We start from the raw sequence: 18,379 nt of genomic DNA on the forward strand, positions 1-18,379 counted from the left end.
AGGGAGGAAGGAAGGAAGGGAGGAAGGAAGGAAGGGAGGAAGGAAGGGAGGAAGGAAGGGAGGAAGGAAGGAAGGGAGGAAGGAAGGAAGGGAGGAAGGAAGCGAGGAAGGGAGGGAGGAAGGAAGGAAGGGAGGAAGGAAGGGAGGAAGGGAGGAACGAACAGAGGAAGGAAGGGAGGAAGGAAGGGAAGGAGGGAGGAAGGAACGAAGGAAAGAAGGGAGGGAGGAGGGGAGGAAAGAAAGAAGGAAGATGAGTAGAAGACTGTCCATTCCTCTATCTTCCTAAGCTGGTTTTATGAAAGCAAGAATGGATCTACTTGGCAAGTTGCCGGCACTGCTGTGATGAAAACAACTCCTAAGGGGCCGGCTCTGTGGTCAAGTGGTTAAGTTTGCATGCTCTGTTTCAGTGGCCCAGGGTTTCGCTGGTTCGCATCCTGGGCACAGACGTGGTGCCGCTCATCAGGCCACGCTGAGGCAGCGTCCCACATGCCACAACTAGAAGGACCCACAACTAAAATATACAACTGTGTACTGGGGGGATGTGGGGAGAAAAAGCAGAAAAAGAAAAAGAAAACAAAAATATTGGCAACAGTTGTTAGCTCAGGTGCCAGTCTAAAAAACCAAACAAACAAAAACAAAAAAACAACTCTTAAGAGTATCTAACTTCCTTTACTAGAATTCCATATTTATGAAGTGACTTTGTCATCTTAACAATGTCTTTGAGAACTCCGATTCAGATCTAGAGAACGTAGAGTACTCAGGAGTCCATAGGAAGTCGTGTGGTCTTCAAGTAAACCCTCAATTCATTTTAAAGGTATGCAGGAATATATTATCTATATAATATAATAATATTATATAACATATATAATAATATATCTTAAAACTGCCAGGCTATTTATATTTGTTAGTATGGTCCTATTTGCCCCGAATGGTTCTGAAAAAGCACTGTCAAGTTCTTACCCTAGACTTTATCCAGTGGGAAGCTACTGACGTTGACAGCTTAGCCTTCTAGGTAAATACTCATCTCGTTATAACAAATAAACTGAGATTCTGATTTCTATTTTAACATCAGTCCCCTTTTCATCCTGACTTTATTACCTGAACTCAGTGTAGATTATCAGAGGAGCATGGGCTTTTGACAACTACATCCAAACCCCAGTTACTGGGATTTCTTTCCGACAACTTATGGTGGAGTTGACAAGAAAGGAACTCTCTCCCATCAAAAAAAAAAAAACCCCACAGAAATCTAGATAAAATATTTAAAAATATAGGAAGGCAGGAAGGACATCCCCAATGCCAGAAAGGAAGACAGAAGTCAAAGTGAGAGCAGTTAGCAGAAGTTCATCCCCTATGGTCAACATTGAAGACCCGGATATAGGTCTAAGATACTAGCTTTCTGATGCCCACGTGGGGATAAAAGATATGGGTAGTGAATTTGAAACCATGACCCCAATATAACACAGTTGTGGAAAGTGGACTACGGTTAGGATGGGAGTGGGGGGAGGGGTAGTCACGCTCAAGAAGCAAGGCCAAAGGCTACATGACCTACGAGTAGAGCCCAGATTTACACCACCTGCAAAGTGTAGAGCCCCACACTGAACTGCTGAGAGCATCACTGTCCAGGTTTCTTCCAATCCCAGGCATCCCAGCGGAAGCAAACAAGAAGCTGTTCTAAAGAGACTTTCACAATCCAAAAAGCATGCAACTTCGTAAAGTACTCCTACTGAAGGTAAACAGGCAATAAAAATTTCAAACTATACATGGTTATGAACCATCAAGAGGAAGAGTAGCAGACACAACAAATGAGAATTTGCACACCAAGATTAGAAATATTAGAAAAATATGAAACAGACTATGAAATAATTATGCATAGAATGAGAACAATTAAAAAAATAGATATCATAATGACAAAAGAAGAGAGTGAGAAGAATAGTCACACTTGAAAAAGAACCAAGTAGAAATGAAAAATAGAGACCATTTAATTAAGAATTCAGTAGCTGACTTAAATAGCAGTTTAGATACAGCTCAAGAGAGAGTTAGTGAGCTGGAAGATTGATCTGACTAATGACCCAGAACACTGCACAGAGAAATAAAGAGTTGAAAAATACACGACAGCAATTAAGGCACATGAAGAATGGAATGCTAAGATAAGTCCAATAGGAATTTCAGAAGGAGCGATTATGGAAAATAGGCAGAGGCAATATTTAAAGAGATAATGACTAACAATTTTCCAGAGTGGAAAAAAAAAGATGACTATTCAATTTCAAGAAGTACAAATCCTGAACAGAATGATTAATAACAAATCCATACTTAGATGCACTGTAGAATATCAACGGCAAAGAAAACAGAAAAATTAAAGACTAACTCCCAGATCTCTCACTTAAAAGATGTTAGAGGCATAACATGTAATTGATAAGCGTGTGAGGCCTTGAGTCAAAGTATCTGATTCTGAAATCCAACTCTGTCTCTTCTAAGGTATGTAACTCTGGATAGATATCCCACCTCTTTGATTCTCAGTTTCCTCACCCTAAAATGGATGCATACCTTAGATGACTGTGGTAGTGTAGATTAAATGACACTGGATAGATAGAAAGACAGACAGACAGATATAGTTATACAGCATCTGACACACACAAGCATTTTGAAAGTATCAGCTGCTATTACTATCAAATTAGTGAGCACATTATATTACTGATATTGTTTGTATTTCTCTCTGTAGAGTTCAAGGCAGCCACAGCCACTAGAAAGTGTGTGTAGGTTGGGGTGGGGGGATTCCCAGAAAGGAAAACATCAGAGAGGGGAAGCCTCTGCAGGAAACTCAGCCCAAACGCTGGCTTGACCCCTAAACCATGCATTTTGTGGCAACTCCAGAGCATAGCTAAGGTTAAGAGAACTGAACTAAGATTTGGGCTACTATCCACTACAGGAGAGACAGACGTAACAGTTTGACATCAGTCAATTTAAGTGCCTACTAAAATAAAACAAAACACTCTAAATAAAATAAAATAAAACAAAAAAGTCAACACTCTTTAGAGGCATATAACAGAATCCAGAGATTTTACATCTCATAATATTCACAACTTCCAGGTTATAATCCAAAACTACTCAATAAACAAAGAAACATGAAAACTAGCTAAAATAGAGAAAAATCCAGATTGACCCTGAAAGGATCCAAATGTTGGAATTACAGACAAGGATTTTACAGCAACTATTATAAAATGTTTATGGATATAAAGAAAAATATGCCTATAATGAGTAAAAACATTCTCTATTTTAGCTAGATGATAATGTTGAAAGTAGCAAAGAAAAATAAACATTACATACAAGAAGTAAGGATTCAAATTATCTCTGATTCCTCATCAGAAAGAGTGGAGGCAGAAGACCATGGAATCACATCTTTGAAGAACTGAAAGAAAAAACTGTTAATCCAGTACTTGAAATCCAGAGAAATATCCTTCAAGAATGAAGATGAAATAAAGACAATGTCAAATTAGAGAAAAAAAAAAAAGACCATTCAGGGGCAAGCCCGGTGGTGCAGTGTTTAGGTTCGTGCGCTCCCCTTCAGCAGCCCAGGATTCACGGGTTTGGATCCCAGGTGCAGACCTACATGCTGTTCATCAAGCCACGCTGTGGCAGTGTCCTACACACAAAAAAATAGAGGAAGAGCACAGATGTTAGCTCAACAACAATCTTCCTTCAAGCAAAAAGAGGAAGACTGGCAACAGCTGTTAACTCGGGGCCAATCTTCCTCACCAAAAAAAAAAAAAAAGAAAGAAAGAAAGAAAGCAAAGAAAAATCATTCATTTTTTAACATACCCTTTTAAACATAGTCAGCCAACATAGACTACAAGAAATGCTAAAAGAAGTTGTGCAGGCTGAAGAAGAATGATACCATTTGGAAACTATCTTCAAAAGGAATCAAGAACATTGGAAATGGTAAATTTGGGGGTAAGTTTTTCAAAAAAACTATTTTTCCTCTTAATTTCTTCAAAATACATACGATGCTTAAAGCAATACAAAGCAAAAATTATAACTTCATATCATGGAATTTATGACATATGCAGATATACTATATAATCAAAACTATAACATAAAGTAGGGAGGTAATGAGTGGAATTATACAGTTGTCAGCCTTCAACATTTTACATAAAATGGTGCATTAATAACTCTAAGTAGACTGTTTCTGTCTCCACAGCTGGACTTGTAGGCCCTTTACACCCTGGGACCCTGTCATATAACACGTGGCACACATTTAACAAATATTGGTTCCTGCAGAAATCAGTCTCCTCAGACTTTGCTTGCCAGGATTCAATCCATGAGAGTCTAGCAGCCCCAGAGGAAGCTGAGAAAACCCAGTTTCCACAAAAACAAATGTGAGGTGTAGCAATTGGCCTAAAGCCACCTGGAGCTACACCCACAAGATGAGCTAGAAAGTAACCAAGAAAATAATTCACTTCTGTTCACAAAAATGAGAGATCTTACCTTCAGAAGAGAGAAAGTAGGTCAAAAATTATCACACAGGGCCAGCCCCAGTGGCCTAGTGGGTAAGTTCGGCACGCCCTGTTTCGGCAGCCCAGGTTGGGTTCCCGGGTGTGGACCTACACCATTTGTCTGTCAGTGGCCATGCTGTGTTGGCGGCTCACAGACAAAAAGAGGAAGATTGGCAATGGATGTTAGCTCAGATGAATCTTCCTCAGGAAAAAAAATCATATAACTGCTAAAATAAAATAAATGAAACCTCACATTCAATATAAAGTGCATGAGTTAATAAAAAATACTAAATCATCCTAATAATGAGTATAGTAGAATTAAATTTTGGTAATTCATATTAAGTACTTAAGGAGGGGCAGAGAGGAAAGACGTGTGAAGTTCATCTGAAACAGTGAGAAATCTGAATCATAGGGGGTTTTGTTCAGTATTATTTTAAGAATGGAATTAGTTCTCGTCCTCCACAGCACAAAGAACCAGGTCATCTAACGGTTGCCTCTCTGGGAGAGCTCTGGCTCTGCACTAAGAGCCAAAGAGAGCCAGCCTCCTTTGCATCACGGCTTGGTCCCGCACTCTCAGATTGCAGCTCTGACCCTAGCCGGCCAGGCTGCAGATGCACAGCCAGTCACCCAGTCTCAGAGTACGACAGCTTGGGACAGCATATCCCGAAGTGCGATACGTGGAAGGTACGTGAAACATCACTAAATCACACAGTGGGAAAGTTACCCACTTCTCAATTCCCTGATTAAACCAAAGAAAGTTCCCTTTGGGTCCTAGCATGTCTCGGACACTTGCCTAAAACCAGTTCACCTTCCTTTTTAAAACAGCCAGGTCTCAAGCTCAGAATCTTTTGCAGGCAACTGTGTCTATCTAGAATTTAATAATGTTATTCTATTTTTGTCTTATGATATTTTGGTGAAGTTTCATGTTGAGCAACTAGTACAAGTTTTCCAAAACGTGTTTAAATAAAAGAACTTATTTGATATGAAGAAAAATACAGGTGGTATATAGATAAAGCCAAAAACAGGAAAAGCAGTACACAAATGACTGACGTCTGAAAAATACTGGATTGGTGTAATCCAAGGAAAATATTCCCACTAATAACATCACATTCATATGCAAATAATACTGCCTACTATTCCAAGTACTGAAAATCTTTCAGAGAGAGAGAGAGAGAGGGATGAACATTATCCCTTGTGCGGATCAACAGCCCAGCCAGTCACAATTAGAAAATACTACCTGAGTCCAAATTAACGAGTATCAGTGAGATTCTGACTGTTTACCTGTGAGTGATGTATCAGATTTCCTGAAGAACTCCGTAGAAGCACCAGGTTACTAACATGTACATGCAAGCAAGATTTGGACCCCCTTCCCACAAAGTCAGCGAGACCAGCCAGCATTGTCTTCAGTGTCAATTGTGAAGGCACTCTGACCAGGTACTGGGATTAATAACCTCTTCCCATGATGTTTTAATGTCTTTTTTTATTAAGTCTTCAAAGACAAACTAAATCAATCAACAGCTGATGAACTATATAACAAGAGAGCAGGATTTCTCACCCTCAGCACTATTAATGCGTTCACCCTCTGTTGTGGAGGCAGTGCATTATTATAGGACGTTCAGCAGCACTCCCGGCCTCAACTCACTAGATGCCAGGAGCACCCTCTCCTCAAGCTACGACAAGCAAAAACATCTCCAAACATTGCCACATGTCCCCAGATGAGAACCACTGTGAAACAGAAAGACATAGGGGCCGGCCCTGTGGCCGAGTAGTTAAGTGCGTGCGCTCTGCTTCGGGAGCCCAGGGTTTCGCCAGTCCAGATCCTGGGCATGGACAGGGCACCGCTCATCAAGCCATGCTGAGGTGGCGTCCCACATAGCAGAACTAGAAGGACCCACAACTAGAATATACAACTATGTACTGGGGGGCTTTGAGGAGAAGAAGAAGGAAAGAAAAAGAAAGAGAAAGACATACCAGGTACTGTTACCTGAGCAGCCCCTGGTGAGTGGATGGTCCCATAAAGTGAGGGATTTGGGGTCAGTAGGGACTATCTGGCACCTCATCTCCCACTATTCCTTCTCCCCTTCACTGTCCTCTCCTCCAGCCACACAGCTCCTTGCTGTTTCCCACACACTCCAATACCTCCTTGGCGAGGGGCCACTGCACTGCTCGGCAATTGCCTCTGCTAGAACTCTCCTCCCCAAGATGTCCTCTCTGATAACATCCTTTTCCTCTTTAAAATCTCTGCTCCTTCACCCTTTCAGTGAGGTCCTCCCTGAGCAGGTTATTTTGAAATTGCAAACCTCCCACGTACAGCCCACCTTACCCTGATCTACTTTTCTGTTTTTCCAGAGAATTATCATCTTTTAACACACAAAACATTTACTTCGTCAGTTCACTGGGTATCAGCTGGTCTGCTCCTCCACCCTCACCCCCACCCTCAGGGCAAAAACCTTTGACTCAGTAATATGCCTGGCACACAGCAGGCACTCAATCAAAGTTGTTGAATGAATGGTAAAGATCTGACAGGCTAGCTTGCTGTGCCTCCTGACAGTGGCAGTAGCACATAAAATGACTCCTGTTCTCAAAAGAGTTTTCTAGAATTTACATTTCTAGCCACTGCTAACAGGGCACGTTGTCTGGCAACTGTTCACAGGCAAAAGAAGTTGAGGTCTACATGGTGATACCACAAGCAGTCGATTATCCTGAGGCCCAACAAGTCCAGGTCACCCGGAAACATCAGGAACATTAAGCATTCAAGTGAGAAATGAAATATGAAGTAGCATATAATTCCTTGTCCACATTTTTTCATTGTATTTTCTTACATGTGAAAAAAAGTTACTCCATTCATGAAAGCTTAATATAATGCAGAAAAGCAAAGCCTTCATCAGAAAATAGTTTCTAATAATACTTTCAAACCTTCTTGGCTCAAAATATTTTTTTTTTAATTTTTTTTAAATTAAAAAAAAATATTGACCAAAATTTTTTTCTAAATTAAAAAAAAACAATATTGACCATGACTGACTTCATCTGCCATCTATGCTATGAACTTGTGAGCAGCAGCTGCCTTCTAAGTTTCTGCCCATATCAGGTTCACTGCAAGTTTACACAAGACATCACTGATCCTTTACCAAAATGATGAATAATTTAAAGCTAACAAAGACCAGCGTAGGAAGGGCCTGGAAGAACCGCTAGTCTGATTCGCAGGGGTGGGTAGCCTCTCCCATCATACCGGATGTTCAGCACCTTGTCCCCGTGCTGCACACCCACATGCCACCACATTTCCCTGAACCGTACGGACAACATCCTTGTGGCTCTGTTGCATCAGAGTCAGTGGATGTGGCTGCTACCTGCTCTCCAGGAGGACAATCCAAGTTAAAAAACCCAGCTAACTAGCTAAGGGACAGAAGGCTCACCTCCACTGTCCAACCAAAACCAGGGTGGTTCTCAAGCAGGAGCCTTGAGCTCACACATCCAAAGACGAAATTGGCTCCTCTTCAATGAGGTCCTGATCCATTTGCAAAGAATAACAAAATCTGTTATCCTTTGACCCTGATGCTAGGTGACTAAGTAAAAAAAACAAACAAAACTCTTCCTGATTAAAAGTCCCGCCAGAAAAATATTCCTGGAAACTAAAACTCTGGGGAAAAAAGACTGACCCTCCTCTATGCTAACTAGTTGCTCAAGGGTCATCTACCAAACATAATGAACGCCGTCAGTATACTCATCATTTAAAACGGCTGGGGCATAAAATAAACTGGATGAGGGAGCTCTAGCGAGAACACACAAGACACCCTGGAGCACTGGCCTCTGTGTCAATTCTTTTCACAAGACACCAATCTGTCTTAAAATAGGCTGAGTACGAATTAATGTTTTAAGTATAACATTAGGTGAATGTGCTTTACAGGTTCAAAGTACAGTAGATATAATCTAATAAAAAGAGAGAAAGAAAAGAAATTTTACAGGTCAGGTTGCATCAAGAAAAGGATCAAAAGATCCAGTACAAACACAGAAACATGTTAATAGCAAACCCACCTCAAACACACTCTTCCCACTATGGTGAACTGCAGGTGAAAACAGTAAACCATAATTCAAATTCGACAGTGTACTGGTGATTCAGAGACGAGAACGACGTGGTCCCCGGACTCCAAAAGCTCCCAAGGGAACAGAGATCGTCATACACTAACAGCTCACAATACTCCAGAGGCAAGAGCTGTAGGATGCTGTTAGAAACAAACCAGGGAGGAAACCAGCTCTGCCTGGAAGAGGACGAAGGAGACGGGAGATGCTTTCCTAGAACAGACGCGGTATCTGAGTTGAGCCTTGAAGATCAAGTAGGAATTCTCCATATGGGAAGAGAGAGAGGATCTGGGAAAGGGAAAAAGAACATTCCAGAGGAAGGGAAGAGCACAGCTGAGGAAAGCACATGGAGCGTCTCTGCCTTTCGGTGGTTCAGGGAAGCCAGAGATTTCACATGAAGCCACCAAGCCCTGACTGAGCCGCCACGCCAGAACTGGTTTTAAGTGGAAAGGTGAGAAAAAATAAATGCAATAAAACATACCCAATGAGATGCCTTTATTGGCCCAGACATAAACAGAGGTAGAGACGGAGACAGAATGTTATAGCACGTCTCTCCTGGCAAGCATTTTCATTAAGAATCCGTTCTCCAGGCATTCCCAATATTTACGATTCTCCATTCAACATGTCATCCTGTCACTATAACTCTATGTGAGCTATGCCACGCTGGGCCAGCCCAATTATCCATACAATCCAATATTCTGCCTCTGACACTGCACTAGGGGACAGTGGTGGGGAGAACATGATAGATGTGGCCCAGTCTATGTCCGTCTCAAAATGTTGGAAGATTGGTTGACGGTGGCCAAGAAAAAGCTTAGCTTTATTTGGAAAATTTGTACTTTTAAAAAAACAGAAGAATGCATTAATGTCTAACTTATATAATTGGTAATTTTCTAGAGCTTCTCATTAGCCACTCTTCAATGAACAATAACTAAGTCTCTGTAAGGCCTTAAATGATTTAGGAGGGCACTAGAGTAAACCATCCATTAACATGTTACGTAAGTGGTTTCATTCTTCTTGCTAACAGGCTTATAAGTACTAATGCAGATTCCTAAATTGAGACTATTTCTAATAGCTAGACTACACAAACCTGGCCGATTTGAAAGATGAAGAACACTCTTGATTCTTCACTGGCTTCTGGGGGGAAACTGACCCCCGTACACCACAGATCCTTGTTGACTTAACTAAATTTCAACACCAAGTTGCACAGGCAAACTTTCTCTATATAAATGCCATTCTCTAATAAGACCCAAGCTGATTTATTAGCTCTTGTATGAGCAATCCGTCCGATGCATAATGTTTTATACTGCAAATCTTTGAGGGCTACCGATGGTTATTACTAGCACTACGCAATGGGCTGGCTGAAAAGACCAACTTAATTCATGAGCAGCCGTCCTTTCTACACCATGCATACATGGGAATTCCTCTTTGATTTGTGGCTTTAATCACAGCTTCCAAAACCTGTCATTATTTATGACTCTGACTTTTACACCGACAGTCAGCAGGAAACATTTACTCGGGTTACCTGATAGGAAAGAACTCCGCAGCTCAAAGCAGTTCGTGTGCTCCATTTTGATCTTACACATCTCAATTTTCCTGCCAACTCACCCGGCCGGGGACAGAGTTGGAGGAGGTGGGGGTGCTAGCGTCTACACAGTATTAATAAATGGAACAACAGTACTTAAACATGCAGCAACTTCTCTAGTCAGACTTGAGGCAGATCTGAAAAGAAAAAAAGGTGGCAAAAGAAAACCAATAACCTTTGGGGTGAGTGCAGGTGCATGTGGGTCTCTATTTTCCTGCTGTTCAAAATATTTGAAACAATCAAGCAATGTTGACAAACATAAAGTCTCTTCTCTACTGACCACCTTGGCCAAACTGCTAGGAAGGTCGCCTTCCTCTTTCTGGAAAGAAGCAAACTCGTCCACAGATGCACTGAGTTCCAGTCCTGTCTGAGACAGTCCAGCCCCACAGTCCTACCCTCTCTCTCTCTTTCTGCTATCTGCCATCTTTGCCTTTTTCATGGGCTCCTTCCCTCAGTCCATGGTTATGCTCTCCCCATGCTTTGATTTTAAAAATCAATACTTTCTTAAAATTGAAGTATAATACTGATACACAAAAGTGTACAAATAATAAGTGTTTCACTTGACGGATTTTCACAAACTGAACACGCTTATGTAACCAGCACTTGGCTTGAGAAAGAGAATTTTACCAGCATCTCCGAAAGCCCCTCACGCTCCCTTCCACTTACTACCCTACCACAGGTGACCACTCTCCTGCCTTCTAATGGCTTAGATTAGCTCAGCTTGTTTTTTCACTCTGTAGAAATAGAATTCTGCAGTAAGTATCCTATTGTGTCTGGCTTCTTTCACTCATCAGTATGTTTGTGAAGTTCATCCATATTATTGGGTAGAGTTCTAGATCATTCATCTTACAGCTGCATAGTTTTACACTGTGTAAACATAACCATAATTTATAATCCATTGCACCCATGATGGACATTTGGGTGAGTTCCAGTTCTCAACTATTAAAAATAGTGCTACTATGACCATGTCTTTTTGAGAAGATATTTTCACGTTTTGTTGGGCATACAACCAGGAATGGAATTGTGGGGCCATTAAAATGCTTTCCTTTTTTTTTTTTAAGGTTTTCAGAGTAGACACAAATAATGCGAATGTGTTCTAGGTTCTTCTATTTAAGAAGAAAAGCAACTGATCTCCACCCCTCCAACTCCTCTAGCTGCATCTTCTTGAAAGAGTGTTTTCCCCTGCTAGGTTATAAGCTCCTCAGAGCACTGACCATTCCCCAAAGTGCCCAATGGCCAGCCAGTGCCTGGAATACAATGGTCACTCAGTAAATGACCACTGAGCTACTAGACTACAGGTGACACTGCCTCAACTCCCAATGCCTTCCCAACTAATTCTGGTCTGGCTCATGCTCCTTGGCTGCATCGGAAAAGTTCTCACTGAGGTCACTAAAGACCTCCTAACTATCAAAGCCCATGGCCTGTCTTCAGTTCTCATTTTATCTAACTCCTCCATGGCAAGTGGCATGAATGATCACCCCAAACAAAACCTTGGCTTCAAGGATCCCCTGTTTTCTTACCGTGACGTTTGTTCTCTAGCACTCACTACTAGAACCTTCTGCTACCCAGAGCTCCCATTCTTTACCTTCTTTTCCTCCAACACTCCCCTCCTGCTGCTCTCATCCACTCCCCCAGCTCCAGCTACCATCCACCACTAATGACTCTCAGATCTAATCTCCGGTCCTAACTCTGCTCCAGAACCCTACAAGGGTGCTCTTCAGTGGCCTCTTAGATTGTGCCACCAGGATCTCCTCTAAGTGCCTCAAAAATAACTGTCTCAGATAGAAAACATGAACTCCGCCCCCCACCCCTTCCCCCAAAGCATGCTCCTCGTGTACTGCCTGATTCATTCATTCAGTACACACTTCTGCTTGTCTGTTACGTGCCATTTGCTACACTAGACCATAGTGATCCAAAGATGGGTAAGACCCAGTCTGATGGACAAGAACAAACATCCAGTCGTGCCTGTGTTAAATGCTGCCACACAGTGATACAGGGTTCAGGGAACACGAAGGAGGGGCGCCTAGCCCAGCCTGAGTGGAGCGGAGCAGAGGTGCTGCCCACAGGACCTGTCTGTGCATTGACTCTTCCCTCACTACCTGAAATATCCATCAACCCATTACTTGCTCTCACGCCCACCTCCTTCACTGAGATCCCACTGCCCTTGCCTGGATCCCTGGAACACACTGGTTTTTCCCATCTCTGGCTTGTTTTTCCATAGTCTGTCCTTTCTTTAAAACGTAACTCAGCACTAGTCACTCCCCTGGTTAAAATTCTCCAGTGGTTCCCCATGCTTCCTTGAACGAAAGGCAAACTCCTTATCCTGTGATGGATTTAAGGCCACGCATGATATGGCCCCACCTACTTCTCTCACTCCTGTGTCCATCACTTGTTGCATTCCAGACGCACAAATCCTTGACAATGATGAGCTCATCCTGCCTCGGCACCTTTGTCCTTGCTATTCACTATGCCCGGGATGCTTTCTCTGGCTTTTCATGAGAATGTTATCCAATCTTAACTTGAGAGCACTCCTCAGAGCTCCAGAGAAGCCTTGTCTGGCCACTTGAAGTAAAGTGGTACCTCCATCCAAGCAACAGCCCTGCCCTGGCACTTCTGATCCTACTCACCTGTCATCATCCTGCAGCGCACCTGCCACACCTGAACCACTCTCACTCATTTATGTTGGCTTTTAATCACTGTCTCAGTCGCAGGACTGAGAGCTCCATGAGAGCAGAAATCAGGTTTCTTTGATTCACCTGTGTCCATAAGGTCTAGTGCAATGCCTGGGACTTAACAGGCCCTTAATAAATACTAGTCACATACATGAATGAATGGATGAATGAATGAATGCCAAGTCCTCCAAAGTATAGTGAGAGTATAAATTCTGCAGCCAGACTCCCTGGTTTGAATCCCACCCCTGCCACTCACCAGCTGTGTTGTTTTGGGCACGTTACTTAGCCTTTCTATGCCCCTTATGAGCCTTGCTTGGCAATAAAATGGAGTTTAAAATATCTGCCTCATAGAGTTTTTATAGTTAAGTTAAAATACTAGAAGCACTCACAACAGAGATTGGCACATTATTAGTCCTAAATAAATGCTAATTTTTATACTACTGCCTGGGTTGCCTTCCTAAGACATACGTCCCAGCAAAATATCCAGAGATTCCCTACTGCCTCTCGTGTTAAGTCTAAACCCTGTGGCTGTCAAGGAAGATTCTTCACTGATGGCTCCCAACCCTACCTCCCCAGTCTTGGTCGACTCCTCCCCTCCCACACACCCCTTTTTCCCAAGTTTCCGACCTTCCCCCCACCACTCTACCTTTGCACACACAGGTCCTTCTGCCTAGAATGCCCATCACCTTCCTTGACCTGATCCAACTCAGGTGGCTAGGAGGGGAGGCCCTCCCAGCCCTGGCAGACAGTCACTCGGCATTCTGAATGCCCAGCTCTGGGTTCACTCTCCTGCCTTAGGCCTAGACAGGCTGCGTTCTGCACCATCTCTAGGCATGCACCTCCTCTCTAGGTGGAAGCAGCCCAAGGCTTATTCATCCCTCTATCCCCAGTGCCCCCGACAGGCTGGCACCATGGAGGAGCTGGAGAAACACTTCCTGCATGGATAAATGACTTTCCAAACATGAAAAGCAACCACTTGCCCTCAACTCTTTTTTTTTCCCATCAGGGTTAAGACTAAGTGCTGTTTTGAAGGTCAAAAACACTTTCTCTTTCACTAGCCAGGTTTTGTTGCAAAATTTCTATTTAAAAGATATTAATTTGTGATGTAGAAAGCCATCTAAAACTCTCTTTCTAAACAGAGACAATTTCAGGGACTCTCTGATGCTCATCTGTTTGTCTCACAGGAAATGGAAAATACAAAGCAGCAAAAGTAAAATGCATTATGGCTGTCAGAGGGGAGCAGAGTTGACTCTGCTCCCACGGCTCTGGCTCTCCTTCCTTGCCACGCTCATCCTGCTGGGAGGAAACACGTACATGTTTTTACCCTCAACACACCAACAGGAAAAATAAGACTCAAAGTTGGAGCAACTTGTCAAGCAGAGGTTGTGCTAACAAAAAGCTCAGCTCTTCCAATTGACCTTAGTGGGAAAGATAGTCCAGCGGGTCGGCTCTGCTAATTGACAGACTTACAGGTTCTAACAGAATGAAATCAGGTTTGATTTAGAACAGGGGTTGGCAAACTACAGCCCATGGGCCAAATCCAGCCCACTGCCTGTGTTTGTAAACAAAGTTTTATTAGGAAACAGCCATGCCCATTCATTTATGTCTGTCTGAGGCTGCTTCCAAGCTACAACAGCAGACTTGAGTGGTTGCAGCAGACCTTCAGGCCCGCAAAGCCTAAAATATTTACTGCCTGATCCTTTACAGAAAAAATTTGTCCACCTCTGATTTAGAGAATAGTCTGATGCCTGGATTTTGTTCTATTTCCCAAGTATTAGCGTACTCAAGTTTCTCTACCTGTTGAAACTATTTCACTTAACAGGTAGGTTTCTATTTTTTTAAAAAATTGACAATCGTTGATTCAAGTTTATATTACAGTTCAGAGAAAAAGTTCAATGGTTTGGTGTTGGGCTCAAATTAATATACTTTCTCTGCTTTAGGGGCACACAGCTTGGTTGTGGTCTTGAACATAACATTTTTACAAACCTAGAGCAAAATGGGCAGGTGAAATGGAATGCTTTTTGCTCTGGAGGATGTCTTTTATTCAAGCTTGAACATACACTGCTGCTGCCAGCATTAATACTCGAAGAGTCTACCTATATTCCTCTCACTTAGCTACTTCTATTTTCAACAGAGGTCCAGATATCATTTGTTGGCATCTAGCTTTTCTCATCAATAAAGTATGCCCTCTCCCAACTTCTTTCATAGATAGCTCTTAAAAACTAAATATTCGACAGAAATACTCTGTTCCCCAAAAACTAACATTCTACGAGTCTGTCTTTTGAAGCTAAACGCGTCTTACAATAACTTTGTGGCCGACTTCAAAACTGAAATCCAGTTTTTTAACTCTTTGTGTAGCCGTTTGATCACAGATGAAACTTTCATCTCATTTTTTTAAACTTTTTATTATGGAAATTTCCCAACATATGCAAAAATAGAAAGAATGGTATCATAAACCCCCAGGTCCCCAGCAACTAGCTTCAACAAGTATCCATAGTCTGCCATCTTCTTCCCATTTATCCTTATTCCCAACTTTTTGTTTGTTTATTGTTTGTCGCAGTATTTGAAGGCAGACCTTACACATCAAATCACTTCGCCCATAAATGCTTGTTTGTTTCAGTCAGATAAGGCCCTTCTTTGAAAAAAACTGAGTGCACTATCCCGTCTGACAAAATTGATAGTAATTCTTAATATAATCTAATACCCAGTCCAAGTTCAATTTTCCCCAACTGTCTCAATAATGTCTTTTCACAGCTGGTTTGTTCACCACATATCGTATTTTGCTGATAGGTCTCTTAGGTCTCTTTATATCTGCAATAGATTCCTCTCCCTTTTTTTTTACCCACCACTAGCATACACTTAAATTCTAATTGGCCAAGCAAACCTTACTGAGAGTAACACCCCTTCAGCCTCCACATGCTATATGCAAACCCAGACATTCACAGGCCTTTAAGCCCCTTAGGCACCGACTCACACAGCTCCACTTTCTCCGTACAATCCACCACCAGGACCAACAGGCCAGCCCATCCCACACACTTTCTGCCCTCAAGAGAAGGAATTTAGATCGCTGCAGCAAGCTAATCCTCTAAAATTAAATCTTTTCTGTGCTGTGACGGCCCGAAGACTCTGAATGATTTAAAAAAACAAGGTATCCGTTCATTGTGGCTTCTTTTTGAAGTTAGCCAAATTTAATGAAGAATCACAAAGTAAATCAGACAAGCCTCACAATCCATTATCGTTACTAGTAACAAAATTAATTGAACATCTACATCATGCAGGACATTGGGTTATAAAAAAGATGACTTGTGTCCCTGCCCAAAGTGACTTATAGCCTAAATGGAACAGTTATCACATTCACATCATTTAACCACAAATGCCCAAGGAAGACAACAAAGAACCACCCAAACCCACATCCAGGCTCCTATGATCAGGCTAAGAATATTTGTGAAATCAACCTGTGTGGTGGAATCAAAAGAACGAGAATCAGAAGGAGCAGAGTTTGACCGCCAGTTCTATCATTTCTGAGCTGTGCACACTGGATAAGTTATTTAACCTCTGATTCTCAGTTTTATCATTTGTAAAATAGGAATAATCCCACCTAACTCACAGAGTAGCAGCTCTTAATGAAAAAATGAATGAGAAAATCTTTTTTTTTTAGATTGGCGCCTGAGCTAACAACTGTTGCCAGTCTTTTTTTTTCTTCTTCTTCTTCTTCTTCTTTTCTCCAAAGCCCCCCAGTACATAGTTGTATATTCTAGCTGTGCCTCTGGTTGTGCTGTGTGGGACACCACCTCAGCATGGCCTGATGAGCAGTGCCATGTCCGCGCCCAGGATCCGAACCAGTGAAACCCTGGGCCGCCGAAGCAGAGCACGCTAACTTAACCACTTGGCTACGGGGCTGGTCCTGAATGAGAAAATCTTATAGGAAAGCTTAGTAATAATGTTGATGACTAAAATAATACTAATAATAAAATCATTGACTATAATACTCATTATGCCAGGTGCCGGGCTAAAATGCTTCATGTGTACTATCTCATCTAATCCTCAAATCAGTCCTACAAAGCATTTCCTATTCTTACGACATTTTCCAGACGAAGAAATTGAAGAGAGTGACTGAGTGATCTGCTCAAGTTGACAGAGCTAATGACAGAAGTGGGTCACAGGACCTCACGGTTCTTGCTGTCAATCATGGCCTGATAACGCCTCCCAAAAGCCACCACAGTAAGGTGTCATGAGACCCAGGGCAGCATAAATTGTGGCGGGGACAGGCCCTCCTATTATGGCTATTAGATAATTACATTGTAAAGTTGTAAGGCCCGGCAACCCGTGGCCCTGACCCCTGCTCAAACAGGAAGCCCCAGGAGGCTCCCCGAGTTGCCCTACCCAAGGTGTGGGTATGTTCAGAGCCGTAATGGCGGTTTCCTTCCTTACTGGGGCAAGTCTTCAGTAGTCTGCTAAAGAGTATTTAAGGCCTTTATTACAAGTCTCAAACACCCAATATGTGTTGAAACAGGGCCAAAGTAAAACCATAATTATTTTTGCCTATATAATCTCTTCATTCCTTTTTGTACATATGTACAAAAAAGACTGAAGGAAGCCAGCCCCCAGGAAAGGGGTCCAAATGCCTTGCAGCCACCAAGCTTTGAGCAGCCCAACCTAGCCAAGTGGAAATGGCACTTGGAGAAGAACTGAGGCCCTGGCCAACCATGCGGGCAGATCTCCTGGCCCACAGCCATGTCAGGGAAGCCTTTTGGACCTTCTCACCTCCCCAGAGTTCAACTGAGAACACATGAAGCTTCTGCACCACCCAGTTAACCTACAGAATGGTTAGAAATAATATAATGCTGTTGGTTTAAGCCACTACGTTTTGGGATGGTTTGTTAGGTAACTGAAACAGCCAGAAATCAGCTTTTCCAGCCAGGCCAAATATTAAATCTATGAACAACAGATTAATTAGCAGCTCACTGTTGTTTATCAATAGAAATGCTACATTCCTTCCATTCAAGGATGTCCACTGGCTGAAACATTCAGCTCTGTAAATCCAGGGGCCTCCACTGTTCCTGGCTCAACAGTGTTAAATAAATATGAATAATGATCACATTAATAACAACAATAACAGCAGCTAATATTTACCAAGTGTTTCTTACGTACAAGGCTTCAAGCTAAACCTTTTATTCACTTAACCTCCACAAAAGCCTTTTGCAGTGGACCACTATTATGCCCTTTTTACAGATGAGGCCACTGAGGCTCAGAGCGGTACAGTGACGTGGCCAGGATCACACAGCCAGCAAAGAGTGGCACAGAACTTCACTCTGGCCATCTGACTCCAGAACCTGTGCTCCTAACCATCGGCTTTATTTCCCCTTCAAGTGTCATTCTAATTTAATAAGGTTGCTCCCTCTAAAAGAGAGAACACGTGTAAAGGGTTTAAAACTGTGCCTGACCTATGGTAAGTTTTCAAAATACACCAACTCTTGTTATTAGCAAACTTGTAGATGGGAAGGGAAGAGCATAGCCAGCCCTGATTAATGTTAGCTATTTGGATGATCTGTAACGGG

General features: G+C 42.4%; 1 protein-coding gene across 6 annotated transcripts in view; it reads right to left on the bottom strand.

Annotated features, from left to right (window-relative positions):
* Nucleotides 1–18,379, bottom strand: part of LOC124248687 (serine/threonine-protein phosphatase 4 regulatory subunit 1-like) — an 80,141-nt gene that overhangs the window by 60,414 nt on the left and 1,348 nt on the right. Inside the window, exon 2 of one of the 6 annotated variants that reach the window (XM_046679058.1) lies at nt 10,090–10,286. The exons of 4 other annotated variants lie outside the window; for them this stretch is intronic. In XM_046679058.1, coding sequence (XP_046535014.1) covers nt 10,090–10,150 — 61 coding nt within the window. In that variant the 5' untranslated portion in view covers nt 10,151–10,286. Of the gene's footprint in view, nt 1–3,324; nt 3,344–10,089; nt 10,287–18,379 lie in introns of those variants that run through there. One more of the 6 variants, XM_046679059.1, reaches the window with a different exon arrangement.

This window comes from Equus quagga, chromosome 12 (assembly GCF_021613505.1).
Source record: "Equus quagga isolate Etosha38 chromosome 12, UCLA_HA_Equagga_1.0, whole genome shotgun sequence".
NCBI lineage: Eukaryota > Metazoa > Chordata > Mammalia > Perissodactyla > Equidae > Equus > Equus quagga.